This window comes from Trichosurus vulpecula, chromosome 2 (assembly GCF_011100635.1).
Source record: "Trichosurus vulpecula isolate mTriVul1 chromosome 2, mTriVul1.pri, whole genome shotgun sequence".
NCBI classification, from domain to species: Eukaryota; Metazoa; Chordata; class Mammalia; order Diprotodontia; family Phalangeridae; genus Trichosurus; species Trichosurus vulpecula.
Genome location: NC_050574.1, coordinates 242,775,004 through 242,802,225, shown reverse-complemented (window position 1 = coordinate 242,802,225; position 27,222 = coordinate 242,775,004). Strand labels below are relative to the sequence as shown.

Sequence of the window (27,222 nt, the reverse complement as noted above, 5' to 3'; positions counted from 1 at the left end):
ATTTAATTAGGTTCGGATTCGCTCCTATAAATGACGCTCCCAAACACACCAGGAAAATAGAAAATAGAAATTTATTTAGAAAAGGCAAGGCACAGATAGCTTAAACTTGCATAGAAAACATACAATAATGAGAATAACCAATAACACAGCACCAATCAAGATAATCGGTAAAGGAAGAGAATACATCACCAATTCAAGGGAACCTCCAGAGTAGATCAGCGGCTGGGAGCCCCGTTTCAGCCCATGCAAACTTGAATTGTGTAAAGAGTTTTCCCGGGCGAAGCGTCCTTCCCGCGGGTGAGGCTCAGCGGGCTTACAGGACGTAAATATTTTATACTGTCCTAAACAAAGAAGGCTTGGAGCCAGGAGGTTTTTGGCGCGTGCCGTTATTCATGGTTCGTCCAATACACATCTGGCCCAGCCGTATCCCATCCGCCTGAGGCTTGGCATTTGTTTTCTTTAGTAACATCACTTTCCCAGGGAGGGAAGCCAACCCTCCGAGGTCAGCGTAACCTAGGAATGGCTAGTTCCTGGAATGCTAAGCCAAGAACACTCAGGGGTTATGGAACGGTTATGGCCGAGAATTGAACTGAACCTATTTATTTGAATGATCTTATTAATTTAAAGGGAAATGTTCAATTTTCATTTCATTTGGCCTTAAGATCATGAGAATAATAGGTGAAGGGCAAAGGTGTGACGTGAGTGTATACATTACGTATTTGAGTGTACATATAACAATTACAGATGCAAAGGCATAAAAAGAACAAAGCAAGTATTAGTATGGGAATAGCCAAGGAGCTAAAATACATAGTAGCAGTAGAAGATTTAAAAAGAAAATCATACCAATGATGATTAGTATCTGAGGTCACTAAATGTGAAGCTTCGACTAGTCTTCCAGCGGTTATAAGAGTCCGTATTCGATGTTCATTTAACGCGCGTTGGTTGGACTCTAATAACTTTTTGATTTCAGCTGACTGATTCAAGATATTTATAAGGGGATATAAGGATAGAGACACATGGGGTAGAGGCAGAGATTGGGGTACCCAAGCAAAGTTTGTAACTATATCAGTGTCCGGTGAAAAATAGAAATTACTTCCTCGCCAACGTAGGAAGGACACATTAGACAGACAACCAGAAAATGGAATAGTAGTAATACCTGCAGATAGAAGATCAGTGTAATTATTAGAGGCTATACAAATATGTTGGGTAGATACTTCATATATCATAGAAAAGTTATTCACTGGAAATAGTGTCAGATCACACAGATTGGATGAATGTGAGAGAAGGCAGGGTTCCATCTGCCGAGTCATCATCCCACAAACCATCCCTCCATCAGTTACAATACAATCAGATAAAGTATGAGTTACATTATACCAATCTATATAGTTTCCATAGATATGAGGTAAAGCAAAGTATTTGTATAAGACAAAAGGTATTACATGAAATTGACACATGACAGTCCAGGTTTTAACTCGGTAGAGTACAATGGTCCCAGTGCACCAATATGGGGTGCATTCGATATTTTCAGGTTTTGGCTTTCTCCATACTTTTGACAAGTCAAGTATATTGTTCCATATTTGAGTGTTACCTTCCTGTAGTAATCTTTGGGCATTTTCCTTTTGTATGAGGGCATATAGGTTTTGTAAGGAACACTTAGTCCAATCAAATAACATACTAATGTTTTCCATAAGGTCTAAATTAACAAGGGTACTATCATTGAAGACTTGCAAAAATTGGTTTTGGTACTGTAGTGTATTTTGGTGTGGCAGGATCGTTGTGGGTAACCATTGTGCATTTACAGTCAAGGCTTGAGAAACATCTTGTCCAGCACTGCGCAGTCTGCTGGCCAAGGCCTCAAGATCTACAGAATTTACTATACCCAAACCAGTTCCCGCACCACCAAGCAAGGTATCGTACCAGGCCCTCTTTCTTCTAACACAATTTGCTAAAGGGGGAAAAGTCACATTATAGTGAAACACTATTTTGTGTTGTGAGATAGAAGCATTAATACATGATTTGGGGACACGAACTATTCCAGGGGATTCTGGAGCAGCTGGTCTGGTCCATATTAATTTATTATACCATTTCTTATTCCGCCGATCCAATATCGGGGTAGCATTATGACAATATAGGTACTTGTTGTTCATCTCTGGCATGTAAATAGTAAAGGTCATGGCTTCAAAGTACACATTAGTCCAGTTGGTCGCATCTAATGATGGCCATTGTTGATTAAAAGAGAGGTGAGTACTAAATGGCAAGTTCGTGATGGCGCAGGAGATATTTGCTCCTGGTGCTGGAATGACAGTTACATTGACAGTAGTCAAATTGGTCTTCATCAGCTGGAATATGGGGCTAGGAGCTGCCCAGACTTCTACGTTTCCTGGGTAGGACCAATTCATATAATTGCACCAAGATATGGGGGGACATTTAAAGCCATCCTGCATTGATGTCTCATTATAGTCATAATCCCAGGACATATAGGATATCGGCAAGACCACTGGCCCTTGAAGGCGATCGTGTACTTGGGTGCCCGGAGTCCATGTTTTGATCAACATACAGCAGGCGAGCACTGCAAAACACTTAATTTCGCAAAAACATTTGGGTTAGTGGGACATGATACCATTTATCATCACCAGGGTACACTACAATGGCAGTATTAGTATTCCCTTGTGCTATAAGCTCAGCTGGCCTTGGTTTATCAAATTGATGTTTCTTGACCCAAACTTTAGTACCAGGAATTGTCTTTTCTGGTATCCAAGAAATGTCATCATCATTAGAACTCCCGAATCCCTGATCTCCTCTTTCTGTGGAGTCAGGAGATCCATTGACCTTTTGCCACGAACCATTTAAATAGGGTAATATTACCAGCTGACAAATTCTTTCACCAGTTTTACATTCAAAAGGTTCGCTTTCATGAGAGTTATGTAAGCAAACTTTAATTTCACCTCTATAGTCACTGTCTATAACCCCACCCAAGACATGAACTTGGTTTTTTAGAGCTAAACCAAATCTGGAGGACAATTGTCCATAGTATCCTTCGGGGAGCTTAACTCCCACTCCTGTGGAACACAGTTGTTGACCCAAGGGGGGAATGTGGACGTCATGAGTTACATATAGATCATACCCGGTGGAGCCTAAAGAGGCATGCCAGGGCTGTCTGGCATTCTCATGTAGGGCCCACCATTGAATAGTCAAAGGAGATGAAATCCTCCTTATCTGTAAGTTAGGAGTCATCATTCTTGAAAGAGGAGTCCCACCCTCACTCGTCAGAGGCCTGTTATTTAATTGCTTTAGGGCCTCAAACAGATTTTCTTTCCATCTTTTCAAATCATTGTTCCCACTCAATTTCTTCAGTTTTTCTTTTAACAATCCATTCATCCTTTCTATCAAACCAGCAGCTTGAGGATAATATGGTATGTGATAAATCCATTCTATATTATTATATCTGCAATACTCATCTATGTCTTTGCCTTTAAAATGTGTACCATTATCACTCTGTATTTGTAGGGGAGTCCCATAATAAAGGGAAATAATATCTAAAGTCTTGCAAGTATTTTTCTGGGTAGCCCGTTTATAGGGGCAAGCAACTAATACTCCAGAGTAGGTGTCCACACAAGTGCAGGCATATTGACACCCTTGACTGACAGGTAATGGTCCAATATAGTCTATTTGCCAAATTTGAGCAGGTAAGGCCCCTCTAGCCAATTCTCCAGTAATCCTTTTTGGTACAGGCCGATGGGCGAATAATTGACATTGTATGCAATCTTGTACTATCTGCTTAAATAGGTCCAGAGGTATATTAATCCCTCTGTCTAATGCCCACCTGTAAGATGCAAGAGCGCCAAGATGTCCTGCGGTGATATGGACCCATTTTCCTAATTGTTTGTCACTTTCCTCCTCTCTGGGGGTAACTTTTAGAGCTTTTCCTTGAAGTTTGGACAATTCATCAGCACGAGCATTATACTCACGTTCCACAGAATCTTGATTTGCATGGGCATCTACATGAAACACAGACACATTAGTACATTGACACCATTCCCATATTTGTTCCCATAGTTCCTTCCCCCATACATCTTTGTCTCTGATTTTCCATTCATGTTTTTTCCAAATTGGCATCCAAACTACTAGGCCATTGGCTACAGCCCAGGAATCAGTATATATATGGCATTGACCACCTTGTTCCTTTTGAATTACTTGATGGACAGCTACTAACTCGGCCCATTGGCTGCTCCGACCTTCACCAGAGCTTTCCAGAATAGTACTGCATGAAGGATTATAGGCTACAGCCTTCCAACACCTTTTGGATCCTATATATTTGGCTGACCCATCCGTAAACCAAGCATGATTCTTTTGTTCAGGGGATAGCAAATCATACCCGCTGTTCCAAGAGACGGGCGATTGTTCATAAGTTTTAGGTATGTTAATATCATTTGAATGTTTTGGTAATTCTAACACCTTCTCATGTAATGCAGAAACACCTGGCCTGCCTGTCTTAACTCTATTTTGCAAATACCACTTCCATTTAATAATTGATGATTCTTGAGCATGTCCTATTTTATGTGAGGCAGGCGTCCCCATTATCCAACTCATAATGGGTACGGCTGGCCTCAATATAACTTCATGATTTAAAGTTAAGTGTTCTGTTTCTACCAGTGCCCAATATGCAGCCAGTAATTGCTGTTCAAAGGGAGTGTAATTTTGGCCAGCAGGTGGCAGTTTCCGCGACCAAAACCCTAAAGGAACATTCCTGCCCTGTTGTTTTTGCCATAAACTCCAATCAGCATATCCATGTAAGACTGTAACTTGCAATTCCATTGGCCCTGGCTGTACAGGCCAAAGATCCAGGGCAGTTTGAATAGCTATTTTGGCTTCCTCAAAAGCTTTTGATTCTGCTTCCCCCCATTCAAATGTATACTTCTTCCGGGTAACTTTATATAATGGCTTTAAAACCTGGCCTAAATGGGGAATATGATTTCTCCAAAAACCAAACAGCCCAATGAACTTTTGAGCTTCCCTCTTGTCTCTAGGAGGTGAAAAGTCTAATATTTTTTGCTTGGCCTTGGGGAGGATTTCCCTATGACCTTTATTCCAAATTATTCCTAAAAATTTCACACTTTGAGCTGGACCTTGAATTTTATCAGGATTAATTTCCCATCCCTTCTCCTTCATATGTTCTGTTAGTTGGGTAAGCCTTTCCTCTACCACTTCTTTATCCTTTGCCTGTATTAGGATATCATCAATATAATGAGTTATTTTCACATCAGGCCATTTTAATTCATCCAAATGTTCAGCTACAATTCGGTGGCAAATAGTTGGGCTATGTACATAGCCTTGTGGAAGTCGTGTAAAGGTATATTGCCTGCCTTGCCATGTAAATGCAAACTGATCCCATTGTTTAGGGTCTATGGGTATAGTGAAAAAAGCATTAGCTAGGTCTATTACCGCGTACCAGAAGCCTTGATAGGCTTGTATGTTTTCAATTAAAGATATTGTGTCTGGTACAGCAGCGTGCAAAGGTGGAGTAAATTTATTAAGCTGTCTATAATCCACCGTCATTCTCCATGAACCATCAGATTTTCTGACTGGCCAAACTGGGTTATTCCATGCAGTGGTGGTGGGAATCACTACCCCAGCCTGTATATATTCCTGTATAGTTTTACTAATTTCCTCCGTTCCTCCAGGAATTCTATACTGTTTTAGATTTACTATTTGAGATGGAGTAGGAACTACAACAGGAGGTATCATCAATTTTCCTACAGTAACATATACTTTTAGGGTCCGGATGGCAAATTGGTACTGGCCATCAGGTAAATGTAAAGTCATCCCCTTCAAAATATCTATCCCCACAATGTATTCTGGAATAGGGACTATGACTACTGTGTACTTCTTTTTTGGAAAATTCCCTACCTTCATTTCCAATTGAACCTGTTTTGCTTGTACTTCATTACCTCCCAATCCTGATATGGTTATAGGAATTCCTTTCTTAAATTTAGAGGGGTTCCCGTAAATCAGCGTGGCCTCCGCCCCCGTGTCTACTAGGGCATTTGCTTTGGTGATCGAACCATTCCTCCAGAAAATAGTTATTGGAACATGAGGCCGGTAATCGGTATGTAAAGCATAGACACGTAGGGTTTGGCCTTTCTCCTATTCCTCTTTAAAATGATCCAATGAAGGATATAGTGAGGGGGGAGCGCTAGGGGTGACGGCACTCAGAGCCGAAACCTGACCAGCGTTTTTCACTTTTTTCTTGTACAATTGAGCTAATTCAGGAGTAGGAATTCCATCTATTTCTTCCCTGTTCATCCCAGCCTTTAGAAGAGCTAAAAATAGCTCCTTCCGGCTTAGCCGGTTCTGCGGATTGGGACGGGGCTTTCCCCAATCCCTGGAGGCAGTTTCTCCCACGTCCCTAAATTCTCCAAGATCTCCCAATTGAGAAAGTTTGTCAATTACCTGCCCCAAAGACTCTCCCGTAGCTGCTACTAATAGAGTCAGAATGAGATGTTTATATGCCGGAGGGGCAGTTTTAACAATGGGAGCCCGATGTACGGCAATCACAGGGGTATCAGTATATGTGTCAGCTTCCCCAACTATAACAGCAGTTTTCATAACCTCCTCTTTTAATTTCTGAATCCCATCCTTAAGAGTATACCATGAACGAGCTGCATTCGGCCACATAGAGGAATCGGGGTATTGGGTCCTAAATCCCTGGGCTACTAACTCCAAAAGGGAGGTACTAGCATGCCTATCATCCAGGGCCACTTGACCATGATTACGTATAGACTGCTGTACGAAAGGATTGGAAGTCAAACTTATGAACTTTAAGCAGTCTTTAGGGTCCAGCCATACTCCTCCAGCCCCTCCATCGCTCAACCTTACTAGCCAAGTGATGGCAGGTTCCCCAGATTTCTGGGAAAATCGGCTTAGCAGATCAGTTATCTCCCTTTGAGAATAATCTTCTGTAATCTCAGTTACTCGGGGTTCATGGTCTCCCTCTTTCTCAGCCTTTCTCCTAACTATCGGTCGCACTTCCCCGTCTTTTACATCTGGAATATCTCCCTCAATCATTCCTTCCCACCTATCATCATCCTCGTCCCAAATATCACCATCCCAAGTATCAGGATCCCAATTCATATTTGCCGCGGCAATTACAGCATGCACTTTCTTTTTATTCACCTTTCCTCTTCTATTTTTATATTTATACTGAGCCACTCGGACAGCAGCCTTCTCGGCTACATTCTGATAATTCCTAGCTTGATCTCCCAATATAAAATTTTGGCACTGTAACATAGACAATCGACCCTGCAATTCAGACATCTCTTTTTCCATTTGTACCTTCTCTTCCTCTTTCTTGTCTAATTCCAAACATACTGTCCTATACGCAGTCAGAAGAGCCCATCCTCTTCTACATACCCCACTCATTTCCTTCCCCTTTTCAATTGGAATATTAGATAAACATGCAGTCAATTGTGAGGGCTTTCCGTTCCTCACCCTGCTCCCCCAATCCTCACCAGGTCCTGTACATTGCGACCATGTTTTTGCAAGCGAGGAAAACGGAGGATCTTCCCAACCTGGGATCTCTACCGGAGCCTGAGGCTCGACATTTCTTTTAAAAAGAGGCATTTATACAGCGAATCCTGTTCGTGACGCCAATTTTGTGTTAATATGATTTAATTAGGTTCGGATTCGCTCCTATAAATGACGCTCCCAAACACACCAGGAAAATAGAAAATAGAAATTTATTTAGAAAAGGCAAGGCACAGATAGCTTAAACTTGCATAGAAAACATACAATAATGAGAATAACCAATAACACAGCACCAATCAAGATAATCGGTAAAGGAAGAGAATACATCACCAATTCAAGGGAACCTCCAGAGTAGATCAGCGGCTGGGAGCCCCGTTTCAGCCCATGCAAACTTGAATTGTGTAAAGAGTTTTCCCGGGCGAAGCGTCCTTCCCGCGGGTGAGGCTCAGCGGGCTTACAGGACGTAAATATTTTATACTGTCCTAAACAAAGAAGGCTTGGAGCCAGGAGGTTTTTGGCGCGTGCCGTTATTCATGGTTCGTCCAATACACATCTGGCCCAGCCGTATCCCATCCGCCTGAGGCTTGGCATTTGTTTTCTTTAGTAACATCACTTTCCCAGGGAGGGAAGCCAACCCTCCGAGGTCAGCGTAACCTAGGAATGGCTAGTTCCTGGAATGCTAAGCCAAGAACACTCAGGGGTTATGGAACGGTTATGGCCGAGAATTGAACTGAACCTATTTATTTGAATGATCTTATTAATTTAAAGGGAAATGTTCAATTTTCATTTCACAGGTACATAATGAAAGCTACTTGGTTCACATCCTTTCTCTTATGATTTTTAAAAAGTTAAATAGTATTTTATTTTTCCCCAGTTACATATCAAGAAATTTTATAGCATTCATTTTTACAAGATTTTTAGTTCCAATTTTTTTCTCCCTCCTTCCCCTCTGTTCTTCCTATAATGGAAGGCAATTTCATATGGTTTATACTTGTGCTATCATGTAAAAATATTTCCATATATGTCACAGTTGTGTAAGAAGAAACAGATCAAAAGAAAAACAACACAAAAGAATAAAGTAATTGAAAAAGATATGCTTCCATCTGCATTCAGATTCCATCAGTTCTTTATCTGGATATGAATAGCATTCTCCTTTGTTAAATCCATTGTACTTGTCTTGGCTCATTGTGTTTCTGAGAGGAGCTGAGTTATTCATAATTGATCACACAATGTTGCTGACACTGTGTACAGTGTTTCCTGGTTCTGCTCATTTCACTTTGCATTGGTTCCTGTAAGTCTTTCCATGTTTTTTTTTTTTTTTTTCTGAAATCTACCTGTTTATCCTTTCTTACTTCACAGTAGTATTCTATTATATTCATATACCACAGTTTTTTTAGCCATTCCCCAATTGACGGGCATCCCCTCAATTTCCAATACTTTGCCATCATGAAAAGGGCAGCTATAAATATTTTTGCACATGTAGGTCCTTTTCCCTTTTTTATGATCTCTTTGGGATACAGAGCTAGTAGTGGTGTTGCTGGATCAAAGGGTATGCACAGTTTGGTGGCCCTTAGAACATGGTTCCAAATTGTTCCCCAGAATGGTTGGATCAGTTCACAACTCCACCAATTTTCCCACATCCTCTCCAACATTTATCATTTTCCTTTTTTGTCATATTAGCCAATCTGGTAGGTATGAGATGGTATCAGAGATTTTTTTAATTTGCATTTCTCTAGTCAAAAGCTGTTTAGAGTGCTTCTTCATATGCCTGTAGATAGCTTTGATTTCTTTATCTGAAAGATGCATGTTCATATCCTTTGACCATTTATCAATTCGGGAATGGCTTTTATTCTTATATATATGACTCATTTTTCTGTATATTTGAGAAATGAGGCCTTTTTCAGAGACACTTCCTATTAAGATTGTTCGCCAACTTTTTGTTTTACTTCTAATCCTGGTTGCATTGTTTTCTTTTTTTTTTTTCAAAAGCTTTTTAATTTGATATTGTCAAAATTATCCACATTACATTTTATAATGCTCTGTATCTCATTTTGGTCATGAATTTTTCCCCCACCCATAGATCTGACATCCCTTGCTCTTCTAATTTGCTTATCTATATCATGTACATATTTTGAGCTTATCTCAGTACACAGTATGAGATATTGGTCCATACCTACACTTTGTGTCCTATTATTTTCCAGTTTTCCCAGTATTTTTGGCAAATGGTTCTTATCCCAAAAGCTGGGGTCTTTGGATTTATCAAATAGTAGATTACTATAGTCATTGACTACTGTTTCTTGTATACCTAATCTATTCCACTGACCCACCACCCTACTTCCTAGCCAGTATCAGATAATTTTGATGATTACAGCTTTACAATATAGTTTAAGATCTAGTATTGCTAAGGCACCTTCCATTGTATTTATTTTCTTTTTTTTATCTTTTTTTTAAATTTATTTAACATATTTAGTTTTCAGCATTGATTTTCACAAGAGTTTGAATTACAAATTTTCTCCCCATTTCTACCCTCCCACCCACTCCAAGATGGCATATACTCTGGTTGCCCTGTTCCCCAGTCAGCACTCCCCTCTGTCACCCCACTCCCCTCCCATCCCCTTTTCCCTTCCTTTCTTTTCTGTGTATCTTATTTTCTAATTGCATGCAAAAACATTTTTGTTTGTTTTTGAACATCTGTTTTTAAAACTTTGAGTTCCAAATTCTCTCCCCTCTTCCCTTCCCACCCACCCTCCCTAAGAAGTCAAGCAATTCAACATAGGCCACATGTGTATCATTATGTATAACCCTTCCACAATACTCATGTTGTGAAAGACTAACTATATTTTGCTCCTTCCCAACCCATCCCCCTTTATTGAATTTTCTCCCTTGACCCTGTCCCCTTTCCAAAGTGTTTGTTTTTGACTACCTCCACCCCCATCAGCCCTTCCCTCCATCATCCCCCCCATTTATTTTTATCTTCTTCCCTCTTCTTTCCTGTGGGGTAAGATTCCCCATTGGGTACGTATGGTATTCGCTCCTTAGGCCAAATCTGATGAGAGCAATGTTCACTCATTCCCCCCTCATCCGCCCTCTCCCCTCCTCCCACAGAACTGCTTGCTCTTGCCTCCTTTATGCTAGATAATCCACCCCCTTCTATCTCTCCTTATCTCCCTCTCTCAGTATGCTCTTCTCTCATCCCTTAATTTCATTTTATTTCTTTTAGATATCTTCCCTTCATCTTCAACTCACCCTGTGTCTGCTCTCTCTCTCTCTATTTCTCTCTCTCTCTATCTCTCTCTCGCTCTCTCTCTCTCTCTCTCTCTCCCTCTCTCCATATACATATATATATATATATATATATATACACACACATATAGATATATACATACATACACATTCACCCATCTATATACATAAACATATATGTATGCATATTCCCTTCAGCTACCCTAATACTGAGGTCTCATGAATCATACTCATCATCTTTCCATGTAGGAATGTAAACAAAACAGTTCAACTTTAGTAAGTCCCTTGCAATTTCCGTTTCTTGATTACCTTTTCATGCTTCTCTTGATTCTTGTGTTTGAAAGTCAAATTTTCTATTCAGTTCTGGTCTTTTCACTGAGAAAGCTTGAAAGTCCTCTATTTTATTGAAACTCCATCTTTTGCCTTGGAGCATGATACTCAGTTTTGCTGGGTAGGTGATTCTTGGTTTTAATCCTAGCTCCATTGACCTCCGGAATATTGTATTCCAAGCCCTTCGATCTCTTAATGTAGAGGCTGCCAGACCTTGGGTTATTCTGATTGGGTTTCCACAATACTCAAATTGTTTCTTTCTGGCTGCTTGCAGTATTTTCTCCTTGATCTGGGAGCTCTGGAATTTGGCAACAATATTCCTGGGAGATTTCTTTTTGGGATCTATTTGAGGAGGCAATCGATGGATTCTTTCAATTTCTATTTTGCCCTATGGCTCTAGAATATCAGGGCAGTTCTCCTTGATAATTTCTTGAAAGATGATATCTAGGCTCTTTTTTTGATCATGGCTTTCAGGTAGTCCAACAATTTTTAAATTATCTCTCCTGGATCTATTTTCCAGGTCAGTGGTTTTTCCAATGAGATATTTTACATTGTCTTCCATTTTTTCATTCCTTTGGTTCTGTTTTATAATATCTTGATTTCTCATAAAGTCACTAGCTTCCACCTGCTGCTATCTAATTTTTAAAGTAGTATTTTCTTCAGTGGTCTTTTGGACCTCCTTTTCCATTTGGTTAATTCTGCCTTTCAAGGCATTCTTCTCCTCATTGGCTTTTTGGACCTCTTTTGCTATTTGAGTTAGTCTGTTTTTTACGGTGTTGTTTTCTTCAGTGTATTTTTCAGTATTTTTTTGGGTCTCCTTTAGCAAGTCATTGACTTGTTTTTCATGGTTTTCTCGCATCCTTCTCATTTCTCTTCCCAATTTTTCCTCTACTTCTCTAACTTGCTTTTCCAAATCCTTTTTGAGCTCTTCCATGGCCTGGGACCAGTTCATGTTTTTCTTGGAGGTTTCTGTTGTAGGCTCTTTGACTTTATTAATTTCTTCTGTCTGTATGTTTTGGTCTTCTTTGTCAGCAAAGAAAGAATGCAAAGTCTGAGACTGAATCTGGGTGTGTTTTCACTGCCTGGCCATATTCCCAGCCAACTAACTTGACCCTTGAGTTTTTCAGTGGGGTATGACTGCTTGTAGACTACAGAGTTCCATGTTCCACGTTTGGGAGGGAGGTGCCAGCTCTGCCACACCAGCACTGCTCCTTCCCCAAGAACCCCAACCCGAACTGGGCTTAGCTCTTCAGCAGGCTGTGCACCCCTGCTGTGATTCGCCACTTAATTCCTCCCACCAGGTGGGCCTGGGGCCAGAAGCAGCAGCAACTGTAGCTGCCCCACCTCCGCTGCCCCCGGGGCTGGAAGCTGAACCGCAAACTCCTTCCACTCCCGCAGCTTTTCCCACTAACCTTCTCAGCAGTCTTTGGTGTTTGTGGGTTGAGAAGTCTCGTAACTGCTGCAGCTCACTGATTCAGGGCGCTACGGCATGCTCTGCCCGGTTGTTGGTCTTGTTGGTCCACGCAGCTCAGGCTGGGCTCTGCTCCACTCCATTCCTAGCTCCCAGCTCCCAGCTCCCAGCTCCGTGTGGGATAGACCTCACCCAGAGACCATCCAGGCTGTCCTGGGCTGGAGCCCTGCTTCCCTTTGCTGTTTTGTGGGTTCTGCCTTTCTAGAATTGGTTCAGAGCCATTTTTTATAAGTTTTTAGAGGAACTCGGTACGGAGCTCACATTATTCCCTGCTTGCCAGCCACCATCTTGGCTCCACCCCCCCCTTTGTATTTATTTTCATTAATTTCTTTGATATTCTTGACCTTTTGTGATTCCAGATGAATTTTGTTATTATTTTGTAGCTCTATAATTTTTTGGTAGTTTGATTTTTATGGCACTTTATAAGTAAATTAGTTTAGGCAAAGTTTTCATTTTTTATTATACTGACTCAGCCTACACATGAGCAATTGACAATTTTTACATTGTTTAGATCTGACTTTATTTCTATAAAAAGTATTTTGTAATTGTGTTCATGTAGTTCATATAGTTTGTCTTAAACTCCTAAATTTTTTATTGTTTACAGTTATTTGAGTGAAATTTCTCCTTTTATCTCTTGCTGCTGGGCTTTATTGTTCATATAAAGAAATGCTGACAATTTATGTGGGTTTATCTTATATCCTGCAACTTTGCTAAAGATGTTAAATATTTCAGGTAATTTTTCAGCTGGTGCTCTAGTGTTCTCTAGTCATATGATCTGCAGAGTGATAGTTTTGTTTCCTCACTGCCTATTTTAATTCCATCAATTTCTTTTTCTTCTTTTATTGATATAGCTAACATTTCTATTACTGTATTTAATAATAGTGGTGATAATTGGTATGTTGCTTCTCCCCTCTCCTTCTTGGGAAGGCTTCTGGGTTATCCCTATTACAAATAGTGTTTCTTGATTGTTTTAAATAGATGCTGCTTATCATTTTAAGGAAAGCTCCCATTATTCCTCTGCTCTCTAGTATCTTTTTTTTAAGTAGGAATGAGTGCTGTATTTTGTCAAAAACTTTTTCAGCATCTATTTAGCATCTATAAATCATATCTGTGGTGATATGATTTATGTTGGTTTAGTTATTGATATGGTCAATTATGCATTATAGTTGTCCTAATATTAAGCCAACCCTGCATTCCTGGTATAAATCCCACCAGGTCATACTGTATAATCCTCCTTGTGACTTATTGTTGTAATCATCTTGATAATATTTTACCCAAATATTTTGCATCTATATTCATTAGGGAAATTGGTCTATAATTTTCTTTTTTTCTTTTACAGCTCTTCCTGGTTTAGGTATCAGCACCATATTTGTGTCATAAAAGGAGTTTGGTAGGACTCTACCTATTTTTTCCAAATTGGAAATTATTGGAATTAATTCTTCTTTAAATGTTTAGTAGAATTCACTCATGAACCCATATGGCCCTCAGGATTTTTTCCTAGAAAGTTCATTAATGGCTTATTGAATTTCTTTTTCTCAGCTAGGGTTATTTAAGCATTCTATTTCCTGACCTGTTAATCTAGGTAACTTATATTTTCATAGATATTCATCAAGCTTGCTGAGTTTGTTGGATATATTGACATATAATTGGGCAAAATATTTGTTCTTCATTGATTGTGATTTCACTTTTCATTTTTGATACTGGATATCAGATTTCCTTCTTTTTTTAAAATAAAATTAACAAGTGGCTTATCTGTCTTATTGCTTTTTTCCATAAAACAAATTCCTAGATTTATTTATTAGCTCAGTAGGTTTTTCTTTCAAACTTATTAATCTCACTTTTGATTTTTAGAATTTCTAATTTGTTGCTAAATTGGGGATTTTCAATTTGTTCTTTTTCTAGTTTTTTTCTTTTTTAGTCGCATACCTGATTCATTGATCTGTTCTATTTTTTTAAGGTAAGAATATAGATAAATAAATTTTCCCCTTAGTACTGCTTTATCTGCATCTCATAAATTTTAGTATATTTTCTCATTTTTGTCATTCTCTTTAATGAAATTATTGATTATTTCTATGACTTGTTCTTTGTCCATTTATTCTTTAGGATTAGATTATTTAGTTTCCAATTAATTTTAATCTATCTTTTCACTGACCTTTGTTGAATGTAATTTTCATTACATTATGATATGAAAAGAATACATTTAATATTTCTGCCTTTCTACCTTTGATTTTGAGGTTTTATGCCCTACTACATGGGCAATTTTTGCATAGATGCCACATGCTGCTGAGAAAAAGTTATTTTCCTTTATATTCCCATTCAATTTTCCCCAAAGGTTTGTCATATCTAACTTCTCCAGTATTCTACTTAACTCCTTACTTTCTTATTTTTATGGTTAAATTTATTGATTTCTTAGGGGAGCCACTTGAGTTTCCCCACTAGTATAGTTATACTATTTCTTCCTATAACTCACTTAACTTCTGCTTTAAGAACTTGGATACTTTACTCTTTGACCCATTAATATGACTTCTAGCATTGTATCCCAAAGAGATCAGAAAAATGGGAAAAGGATCCACATGTGCAAAATATTTATAGCAGCTCTTTTTGTGGTGGCCAAGAACTGAAAATTGAGGGGATACCCATAATTGGAGAATGGCTGAACAACTGGTGCTATATGAATGTAATGGAATATTATTGTATTATAAGAAATGATGAACAGGCAGACTTCAGAAAAATCTGAAAAGATTTATATGAACTGATGGTGAGGGAAGTTAGCAGAACCAGGAAAAAATTAAACACAATTACAGCCACAGTGTGCAATGATGGACTTTGATAGACATCTCTTCTCAGCAATGAAAGGACCTATAACAATTCCAAAAGGTTCATGATGGAAAATGCCATCCACATCCAGAAAAAGAAATCTGGTGTCCGGATGCAGATCAAAGACTATTTTATTTTGTCTTGTTTTGTTGTATGTTTTTTCTTTCTCATGGTTATGCCCATTCATTTTAATTCTTCTATACAACATGACTAATGTGAAAATATGTTTAAAAGTGTATATGTAGTGCCTATATTGGATTGCATGCTCTTTTGGGGAGAAGGAGGGGAGAGAGGGAAAAAAATTTAAAATTTATGGAAATGAATATTGAAAGCTAAAAATAAATCAACTTATTAAAAAAGTATTTTTATGCTTTACCACTAGTACATATATGTTTAGTATTGAGATTGCTTCATTGTCTTTGATACCTTTTAGCCACATGTAGTTTCCTTCCTTCTCTTTTAATTAGGTCTATTGTTGCTTGTACTTTGTCTGTGATTAGGATTGCTAGCCCTGGGTTTTTTATTTCAGCTGAAGCATAATAAATTTTGCTTTGGGCCCTTAACTTTACTCTGTTTTTGTCTCTCTAATTCAAGTGTGTTTCTTGTAAACAACGTATTGTAAAATTCTGGTTTTTGATCCACTCTGCTATCTGCTTCCATTTTATGGGACAGTTCATTTCATACCTATTCAAAGTTATGTTTACTACCTGTATATTTCCCTCCATACTACTCTTCCTCCTATTTGTCATCTCTCTTCTTTTACCCTTTCCCTCCTCACCAGCATTTTACTTCTGTTTATCACCTCCGCTGATCTGCCTTCCATTCTGTCAGTTACCACCCCTCGATTTTATTTGATCTCCTCCCCTCCTATTTCCCTGTCAAGTAAGATAGATTTCTATATTCAACTGAATGTGTATATTATTCCCTGTTTGAACCAAAACTGATGAAAGTAAGGTTCAAATGATGCTCATATTACCCTCCACTGTAACAGGTCTTTTATGCCTCTTCATGTGAAAAAAATTACCTCATTCTACCTCACCCTTCTGAACCCAGTGTATTCCTTTTTCTCATCCCTTATTTTTTAACATCATTCCCTTAAATTCACCTTATACCCATACCCTTTGCTTATGTATATTCCTTCTAGCGGTACTATTAGTGATACTTTTTAAGAAATACAAGTATCATCTTTCCATGTAAGTATGTAAAAGTTTAGCTATATTAAATCTCTTTTATTTTCCCTTTCTACCTATTTATGCTTCTTTTATGTCTAGATATTAGAGGTCAAATTTTTGGATAAGTTCTGGTCTTCTTAGGCAAGTTTGAAGTCCTTTTTTTGTTGAATGACCATTTTCCATTTGTTGTATTATGCTTAATTTTGCCAGGTGATTCTTGATTGTAGTCCTAGTTCCTTTGCCTTCCAGAATATCATGCTCCATGCCCTTTGATCCTTGAATGTTCCAGCTGCCATGTCCTGTGTAATCCTGATTGTGACTCTCTGATATTTGAATTGTTTCTTTCTGGCCCCTTTCATTATTTTTTTCCTTGACTTGATAGTTCTGAAATTTACATATATTATTCCTTGGAATTTTTATTTTGGGATCTCTTTCCTGAAGTGATCATTGGATTTTTTCTATTTCTCTTTTGCCCTCTGGTTCCAGGACATTAGGGCAATTTTCCTTAATTACTTGAAAAATGCTGTCTAGATCCTCCTTTTGATTGTGGCTTTCAGTTAGTTCAATGATTCTGATGTTGTCTCTACTGAATCACTTTTCCATGTTTTTCCCATGAGGTATTCCACATTCTCTTCCATTTTTCATTCTTTTGAATTTGTTTGATGGATTCTTGATGTCTCATAGAGACATTAGCTTCCACTTGCTCTATTCTAACTTTTAAGGTACTGTTTTCTTCAGTTAATTTTTGTACTTTCTTTTCCATTTGGCCTATTGTAGTCTTTAAGGAGCTGTTTTCTTCAGTGGATTTTTTTATCTCCTTTTTCCATTGGGTCATTTCTACTTTTTAAGCAGTTTTCCAAGCTGTTAACTTTATTCATAATTCTCTTGTCATTTATTTTCCTAATTTTTCTTCTACTCTTCTTATATAATTTTAAGCTCTTTTTTGAGCTCTTCCATGATTTCTTTCTGAGTTGAGATCCCTTCCCATTTTTCTTTGGGGTTTTACCTATAGATGTTTTGACATTGTTGTCCTTTTCTGAGTTTGTGTCTTGAACTTCCCTGTCACCATAATCATTTCAATGGTCAGATTCTTTATTTGTTATTTTTTGCTCATCTTTGTTTTTGGAGGGTTTGGGTTTTTTTTTTTATTTTGGCCTTTTCCCTTTCTTTTAAATTTGGTTTCTGCTCCCTGGGTAAAAGGTGCTCTGTCTCAGGCTTCTTGTGCCAGTGGCTCCAGGCCATGGCTGTTTACCTGGTGCTGTGCTGAGGTTTCCCTGAGGCCCATGGGGGACTCGCATGTCTGATACTGTGTTGAGGTGGTATGGTGGGGTGTGGCTGGTGCTGCTGTAGGCAACAAGGGTCTGCCAGCTTACTTGGTGCTGATCTAGAGTCCTATTAGTATTGTCTGGCATGTGTTGAGGCTCAGTGGAATGTTTCTGCATTTCCCCAGGCCAATACTGAAGAACATGAAAGTCTGGCAACTGGAGGATACCTACCTATTTGCCTGGGGCTACACTGAAGCATACGGTGGTTTTCAGAGCTGGAGTCTGCTGATTCCTCTGGCTATGCTAAGGCATGTGGAATTTCCTGTCTTGGCATTTGCCTACTTCACCACACTGGGGCTCAGTACGTCCTGCAACTTTGCTGAGGAGGGGCTTGCTGCTAGCTTGCTGGCACACTTCCTGTCCTGGTATGTGCTCCACTTTTACCTGAGTGAAATGGACATTTCTTGTCAATCGTCTAAGTCTTCTGGGCTAAAACACCACTCTACCTTGTCTTTCTGCTGGCTCCTCTGTTCCAGATTTGTTCCAGGGCACTCTTTTATTGTTGTTTGGAGATGAATAGGGGAGGGCTGCAGTGATTTAATACTTATTCTGCCATCTTGACTCTTGGAGGTTGAAACTCCCCTCATTATTTTAAGCAGCTTTGTATATTGAAATTTCAGTAATTATAACTCATTAACAATTCTAAATGATTACATCTGAATTCTACTTGTTAACTTTGAGATGTATGTCTCTTTTCCAAATACAAGGCTGACAAGTCAAAAACATTCATTCATATGTCTTATTTCTTCTTAACTTTGTATAACACACACACGCGCACACACACACACACACACACACACACACACACACATATATATATATTCCTTTGCTACAGTAGTTTAAAAAAGGGAGCTTTATGTGGATGGGTGGTCTATATTCTTATTATGTGTATGTTAACATATAAAAGCCATTTCAGTTGCACAAACCAATTGCAAAAATAATAAATGATATATAATTTTAATCTAATTAGTGTTTTCAACCCTCCTCCTTCTTGACCTCTCTGCATCATTTGACACTGTTGATGACTTCTCCTCCTATATATGTTCTCCTCTCTGAGTCCTTTCCAGCTCAAAATATATTATCCATGAACTAAGATTCCTGACCTTCTTGGTCCTTAAAACTACATGAATCCTGGAGTCATAAGCTTTCTTGCACTTGATACTCTAATTAACTGTTCTGCTTGGGGTAAGGGGGAGGATAAAATCTTGAGGAGGCACAAGGACCATTAACATCTAAAAGGTGCATTTCCTCACGATAGGGTCTAAAGATCCACGTAGCTGTAGAGTCTAAAGAAGGACAAAGCCCCAAGGCCAAAGGAAAAACTCCCTTGGATCACTTCCCAAAAGAAGGCTGAATTTTGAGGAGCAGATTTGTACAAGCAAAGCCTAAGGCCCAGGGCCAGATGTTTCCCACCCCGCCCAAACCCCAGTAAGAGATAAGCAAGCTGTGTTGCTTGCTCTTTAGGTAATTTCTGTAGTGAAGACATACTGATTTGTGAGGGAAACTGTTGTTAATGAAATTTGTGCCTTGGTAAACACTTTGCTGTTTCAAATTAAGAAGTACAATTATACACGTGGGTCAAGGAAAAAATGAGTACAATTGGAGAATGTTTTCTTGATTGTTATCCCAAAACATATAGTAGGAAGAGAGAAGAAAAATATGGATGTTGGCAAGAGGACTGTTCCAATAGGCTAACAGTAGTTCTACTCTTTTGAAGTTTTGCAATAGCCAAGAGTTGCTACCAACTCTCAGAACACACAATTGAATGGAAAGAAAAGTTAGCTCCAATTAATAATTATTTGGACAAAGTGAATTTGTATGGTCACAGCCCACAAAACTAAGGACTATGAGAAATTAGCACCCATATAGTTTATATGTATAATCTATCATATGAAGAAATTAAGAGTGTAACTGTGTTTAAAACTCTTATTTATTTAATATTTTTAGTGTTCAGAATTGATTTTCACAAGAGTTTGAATTACAAATTTTCTCCCCATTTCTACCCTCTCCCCCACTCCAAGATGGCATATATTCTGGTTGCCCCATTCCCCAGTCAGCCCTCCCTTCTGTCACCCCACTCCCCCCATCCCCTTTTACCTTATTTTCTTGTAGGGCAAAATAGATTTCTTTGCCCCATTGAGTGTATAGTTTATTTCCTGGTTGCATGCAAAAACTTTATTTTGAACATCTGTTTTTAAAACTTTGAGTTCCAAATTCTCTCCCCTCTTCCCTCTGAAACCCACGCTCCCTGAGAAGGCAAGTAATTCCACATAGGCCACAGGTGTATCATTATGTAAAACCCTTCCACAATACTCATGTTGTGAAAAGACTATATTTTGCTCCTTCCTATCCTATCTCCCTTTATTCAGTTTTCTCCCTTGACCCTGTCCCTTTTCAAAAGTGTTTGTTTTTGATTACCTCTTCCCCCATCTGCCCTCCCTTCTATCATCCCCCTTTTTTATCTCCTTCCTCCTTCTTTCCTGTGGGATAAGATACCCAACTGAGTGTGTATGGTATTCCCTCCTCAGGTCAATTCCTATGACAGCAAGATTCACTCATGCCCCCTCACCTGCCCCCTCTTCCCTTCCCACAGAAGGGTTTTTTCTTGCCACTTTTATGTAAAATAATTTACCCCATTCTATCTTTCCCTTTCTCCCTCTCACAATATTTTCCTCTCTCATGCCTTAATCTGATATTTTTTTAAATATCATCCCTTCACATTCAACTCACCTTGTGCCCTCTGTCTCTCTATAAATGTATATTCCCTTCAGCTACCCTAATATTAAGGTCTCATGAATTATACACATCATCTTTCCATGTAGGAATGTAGACAAAAGAGTTCAACTTTAGTAAGTCCCTTATGATTTCTCTTTTTTGTTTACATTTTCATGCTTCTCTTGATTCTTGTGTTGGAAAGTCATATTTTCTTTTTAGCTCTGGTCTTTTCATTGAGGAAGCTTGAAAGTCCTCTATTTTATTGAAAATCCATATTTTGCCTTGGAGCATTATGGAGCACCCTGTTTTGCTGGGTAGGTGATTCTTGGTTTTAATCATAGCTGCACTGACCTCTGAACTATCATATTCCAAGTCCTTTGATCCCTTAATGTAGAAGCTGCTAGATCTTGTATTATGCTGATTGTGTTTCCACAGTACTCAAATTGTTTCTTTCTGGCTGTTTGCAATATTTTCTCCTTGATCTGGGAGCTCTGGAATTTGGCAACAATATTTCTAGGAGTTTTCTTTTTGGGATCTTTTTTAGGAGGCGATCGGTGGATTCCTTGCATTTCTGTTTTACCCTCTGGCTCTAAAATATCAGGGCAGTTCTCCTTGATAATTTCTTGAAAGATGATATGTAGGATCTTTTTTTTTGATGATGGTTTCAGGTAGTCCAATAATTTTTAAATTATCACTCCTGGATCTATTTACCAGGTCAGTGTTTTTTCCAATGAGATATTTCACATTGTCTTCCATTTTTTCATTCCTTTGGTTCTGTTTTATATTATCTTGATTTCTCATAAAGTTACTAGCTTTCACTTGCTCCAATCTAATTTTTAAGGTAGTATTTTCTTCAGTGGTCTTTTGGACCATCTTTTCTATTTGGCTAATTCTGCCTTTCAAGGCATTCTTCTCCGCATTGGCTTTTTGGAGCTCTTTTGCCATTTGACTTAGTCTATTTTTAAGGTGTTATTTTCTTCAGAATTTTTTTGGTTCTCCTTTAGCCAGTCATTGACTTGTTTTTCATGGTTTTCTTGCATCACTCTCATTTCTCTTTCCAATTTTTCCTCTACTTATTTAATTTGCTTTTCCAAATCCTTTTTGAGCTCTCCCATGGCCTGAGACCAGTTCATGTTTTTCTTGGAGGCCTTTTGATGTAGGCTCTTTGACTTTGTTGAATTCTTCTGGCTGTATGTTTTGGTCTTCTTTGTCACCAATGAAAGATTCCAAAGTCTGAGACTGAATCTGATTCTGTTTTTGCTGCCTGGCCATGTTCCCAGCCAACTTACTTGACCCTTGAGTTTTTCATCAGGGTATGACTGCTTGTAGAGTATAGAGTACTTCACCCCCAAGCTTGCAGTGCTGCGCTGTTGTTTTCAGAGCTATTTCTACAAAACAAGCTCTGCCGCACCATCGTTTCTCCTCCCCCAAAACCACCAACCCAGACTGGACTCAGATCTAAGCTGGATCTGCAGTCCCGCTCAGATGTGCCACTGAATTCCTCCCACCAGGTGGACCTGGGGCCAGAAGCAACTACAGCTGTAGCTCTGTAGCTGTACCACCTCCACTGCCCCTGGAGGGTGGGCCGAACTGTGAACTCCTTTCACTCTGTCCCAGAATCTTTTCCCACTAACCTTCTCTGTTGTCTTTGGTGTTTGTGGGTTGAGCAGTTGGTAACTGCCACAGCTCACTGATTCAAGGTGCTAGGGCCTGTTCTGCCCAGCTCCTGGTCTGTTTGGTCCCCATGGCCCACGCTGGGCTCTGCTCCGCTCCTCTCCCAGGTCCATGTGATAGACCTTACACCGTGAACATCTAGGCTGTCCTGGGCTAGAGACCTGCTTTCCTCTGCTATTTTGTGGGTTCTGCAGTTCTAGAATTTGTTCAGAGCCATTTTTATAGGTGTTTGGAGGGACCTGGGTGGGAGCTCATGCAAGACCCTGCTTTCCAGCGCTATCTTGCCTCTGCCCCTGTGTTTAAAACTCTTATCTTCCTTTGTGCACAAAATTTATTTTAAAATATTTAGAAGAGAATAAAGACAATGTCTTAAGATGAAATTTGGAGGGAGCTAAAATCTTCAAATTCAATTAATAGTTAATCTTAAATGAATATATGCAAATATGCCTCACAGTAGCAAAGAAATTCCTGAGGTACAAAATAGTAGTTGCTCAGTCAACTGTGGAACTTTCCCCTAGAATGGACAGTAAAGTCACATGGAGTGAAACTATAATTGTTAAGTGTAGTGGAACTATGAAGTCAATCAGTCATTCAACATATAAGCATTTATTAACCACATGCTATGTGCTAGGCACTGGAGATACAAAGACAAAACATAAACAACAGTATCTGCCCTCAAGGAGCTTAGATTTTATTGGTGGCATTATAGCTTCGTGGATTTAGAGCTGGAATGGACCATAAAGCTCTCAAGTCCAATCCTCTCATTTTGTAGAGGCATTAACAGAGGCCCTGAGAATTAAAATATTTTGCCCTGAGTCATGCAGGTAGTAAGTGTCACAGCCGAGATTTGGTAACAAATCCTCTCAGTTCATTTCCCTTCACACTGTGCCATGCAGCTCTCTGTCCATGCTCACAGATAAGTATATACAAGATATGTTGAAAGCCAAAAAGGAAAATTAAAGAGAAAAGAGAGAGTTGCTAACTACACACAGTCTATAAAAAACACTAGAGAGCCATCATGGGAAACTTTCCTAGTGTCTTTTTAGAAGATGCCTCACTTTGAGGGTACAACCCAAATGGGGAAAACCATTCTGGAAAGTAACTTGGAACTCTACAGAAAAGGAAACTAAACAATGTATTCTCTTTTACCAGCTATAGTATTGCTAGACTTATATCTAGGAGTGTGCTGAAGTCAGCTCCAACTGGCTCATTACAGTTTCAGTGTGAGCAATTTACACCTTAGAAATTGGCAAGTAACTGAAGATCAGGGCTTTATGTATTGCTTTGTTGATTGTCTAAACTTAAAATGATGGGGGAAGTATTATTAATGCAAATTAAATTTTAATGTGTTTTATGCATACATTTTTCCCAGAGACATGATTGTAAAACTTATGCCCCAAAGAGGTCAAAGATTAAAAGATCCTATATATGTATACACATAGATAGATAGATAGATAGATAGATAGATAGATAGATAGAAATACAAGGAGATAGACACAGAGACAGAGATATACACACGTTTACCTATATGTGTGTAAGCATGTATGCTTATATGTTGATAGAAGATTTTTTTTTAACTTGGGGGGAGAAACTCAGAAATAAATAGGATATGCCACAATTAAGGAATGGCTAAATAAGCTGCAGTATATGACTATAATGGAATACTATTTTGCTAGAAGGAAACAGGTGATTTCAAAAAGATATGGAAAGAATTATAGGAAATGAAGCAAAGTGAAGTAAGCAGAACCAGTGGGAGGATTTATACTACAGGGTCAAGATTATAAAAATGAAAAATTTTGTGAACTTTTATAAACTAATGAAGAATGAAATGCACAGAAACAGAAATATTGTTATATATTAATGTATACACTGTGTAATATCTAACTAATGTATACAATAACATCAACATTGTAAAGATAAATGGTTTTTAAAGCTGAACTATTATTAATACAGTGTCCATCTGTGACTCCCAGCAACTTACTATGAAATAATACTATCCACCTCCTGACATTGAAATGACAGAATTAGTGTACAGAAAAAGACGTATCTTTGTAGACAACCATTGAAGTTATTTTTTTGGCTTGACTATGCATATTTACTACAATAAACTTGTTTTTCTTTTTTTCCAATGGTTTAGAATATGGGAGAGAGAGAAAATAGATATCTATTAATTTCTTTAAAGTGATATGCTGCATATACTTTCAGATGAGGTGATAGTTTTATATAACTGCTTTAATTTCTTAAATGATCCCTCATGAAGTGATATCAATCCTTAAATATCTGTATTATAAAAATAAAAGAAGACAATCCTTGCAAATGCTGTTTCAAATCTGTTTCCCATATCATACATTCATATATAGATACATAGATATCTATATCTATACCTATAATTACATATATATGTATATATATATACATATATATAATACTTAAGTACACATGCATATACATGTATGGAAGTGTGCATAATGTACACAAATTCATGTACACATATACATGCATGTATTCAGGAACATACATAAATACACAAATATGCCAAAAAGTAGGCAAGGTATAATGAGGAAGGCAGATGAAGGAGGCTGTAGATTTATAGACTTAGAGACCAGTAAGCACCAAGTGAGCATGACTAGGAAGGCAACACTACTGAATGTATTTTCAATAAAGTTTAAAAGTCAGTTTGGACCATAGGATAAAAGAAATAGTGAATAATAATGGATGAGAATAGAAGAAACTAGCTATTAGAAAGCAGTAAGAAGGTATACCTTTAAAAGTTCTTCCTAATGGTACTGCCTATTGTATTGATATACCAGTAAAGATAATCAGTATTTACTTTAATGCCTATATTATTATTTTAATAAAGAAATATTATGTGGAATAACAGCTGGCATTTATATAGTACCTACTATATGCTAGACATTGTGCTAAGACCTTTACAGTTATTTTCTTATTTCATTCTCCCAATAAATCTGGGAGGCAAGTGCTAATATATATATATATATATATATATATATATATATATATATATATATATATATATATACATACATACATATATATATACACACACACACACATATACATATATGCACATATGTACGTATAATGTGTACAGGTAAATATTATACATCCATACACATATATTCATATATATGTATATCTACATGTATATGTGCATGTACATAGATATAGATAGATACTGTGTACATGTATGCATTTATGTAATAACTTTAAGCAACCGAAGAATTTGCATTATCTCTAAAACATCAGTTAGACATGCCAGGAAGCCTAGGCATTGTGTCTATGTTATCAGTATTCCATGAACATCTAGTTGCAGCCATCTGAACATTATACCTAGTATCCAGTAGATTTAATCCTATTTGACTATTGATAAACTTGACTAATGATGATTTGAAAACCTGTCTATGACCATTGCAGGTAATCAACTCAATCAGATCTGGCAATTATTGTTTGGCCCCCTAGCTTATAGATTTTGTTTTAAGTAAATAAAACCTACAATGTTTAAATCCAATCCAAACTGTCTTTGGAGCAAATATATGTCCAGAGTGGAAGTTTAAATGTCAATTTATTTGTCTTGTACTATTATGTATATGAATACAATTTGGAAACTCGAATACTAATTCAAGAACCTTAAAAAAGAAAAGTTAGAAGTACCCATTTAATAAAGATGTTCAGTTGAAAGAAATTTAGTGTCTTTTCTGTAAAGCCATAAAAATATTCCTACAAACTCCACTGGAAATTATGAAACACAAACTAGATTTTGCTTAGGATATTATATTTAACAGAAAATCCCCTATATTTTAGCAGCTAGGTGGTACAGTGGATTGAGTAGTGGTCCTAGAATCAGCAAAACTTGACCATCCTCAAATACTTCCTAGCTTTGTGACTCTAGGCAAGTTAGTAAACTTCTATCTACCTTAGTTTTCTCAACTGTAAAATGGATATAATTGCATTGTGCTCGCAGGGCTAATGTGAAGATCAACTGAGATAATTTGTAAAGTTTTGTAGCAGAATTGCTGGCATATAGTAGGTGCTTAATCAACGCATGTTCCCTTCCATTATTAATATTCATGAACTTTAAGTACTATCATTTACTTATTTTTTCATATTCTGAAATTTTATTTAATTTTTTTTCCATTTTGCATTAAAGAAAACAAATAAAAACATCTGATTTCAGCCATTTGATTTTTTTTTACTTCTGGATGACAAGCATTACAAATTAGATATGAGATCCCTGCTAGCATACGACCTGAATGCCAGTAAGTCGCTTTACTCAGAGTTCCTCCAAATACATTAAACATGTAGTCCAGGGAAATGAAAAATACTCCCAAAGGAAGAAAAGAAACCTGGATTCATTTTTTTTTTGTTACCAAAGACAATTCCAGTGGCAGGAATGGAGGCAAATTTAACGTGTGTCTGCCAAATGTCCATCATTTTCAGCATTCAAAAAAGAATGCTCCCCAGTGAGAGAAAGCTGTGTTCTAAAATACCTGATGTGAGCAGTCAACCAATGAATCATCTTAAGAGAGGAAAGCCAGAGAAACCTATCATCTTTGTAAAGAATTCATTCATCAGTGATTTTTTATAACAACTCTCTCCCCTAATCTAATTCATCCTATGCAGAAGCATTTATTTTTTTTTCCTGCAAAACTCAAAAGATGTCAGACTGCCATTTGTTATTGAAAGCTTGGTTCATGGGAGGCAAGGGAATAGTGCAGGCTAAGAACATGCAGAGAAATCCTATCTACCTTTTTATAACTATTTCTTAAACAAATGTGCCATATATTATACTGAGTACACCTATAACTTTCTCTAAAACATGTTTGGAACCAACTAAATCACATCAAAGAGTCCCTGCCAATTAAAAAAATTACATTGTGTGCTTGTGTTAAAAATCTGCTAAATTGACAAAATTTTCATTCTAATTCACAAA

At 37.9% G+C, this 27,222-nt stretch overlaps 1 protein-coding gene across 2 annotated transcripts; it reads right to left on the bottom strand.

Moving 5' to 3' along the window:
• Window positions 1–52: 52 nt before the first annotated feature.
• Window positions 53–8,302, bottom strand: LOC118839367. 2 transcript variants are annotated; one of them, XM_036746826.1, is made up of 3 exons: window positions 7,855–8,302; window positions 3,824–3,998; window positions 53–2,579 (listed from the first exon to the last, which is right to left on the bottom strand). In XM_036746826.1, exons 2-3 carry the CDS (start codon window positions 3,869–3,871, stop codon window positions 648–650), a joined length of 1,980 nt encoding a protein of 659 aa, XP_036602721.1. In that variant the 5' UTR covers window positions 3,872–3,998; window positions 7,855–8,302; the 3' UTR covers window positions 53–647. The 2 variants fall into 2 exon arrangements, with proteins under 2 accessions (XP_036602721.1, XP_036602722.1); XM_036746827.1 differs by lacking the exon at window positions 7,855–8,302 and having other exon boundaries at window positions 61–2,579; window positions 3,824–4,251.
• Between the last annotated feature and the right edge of the window lie 18,920 nt (window positions 8,303–27,222).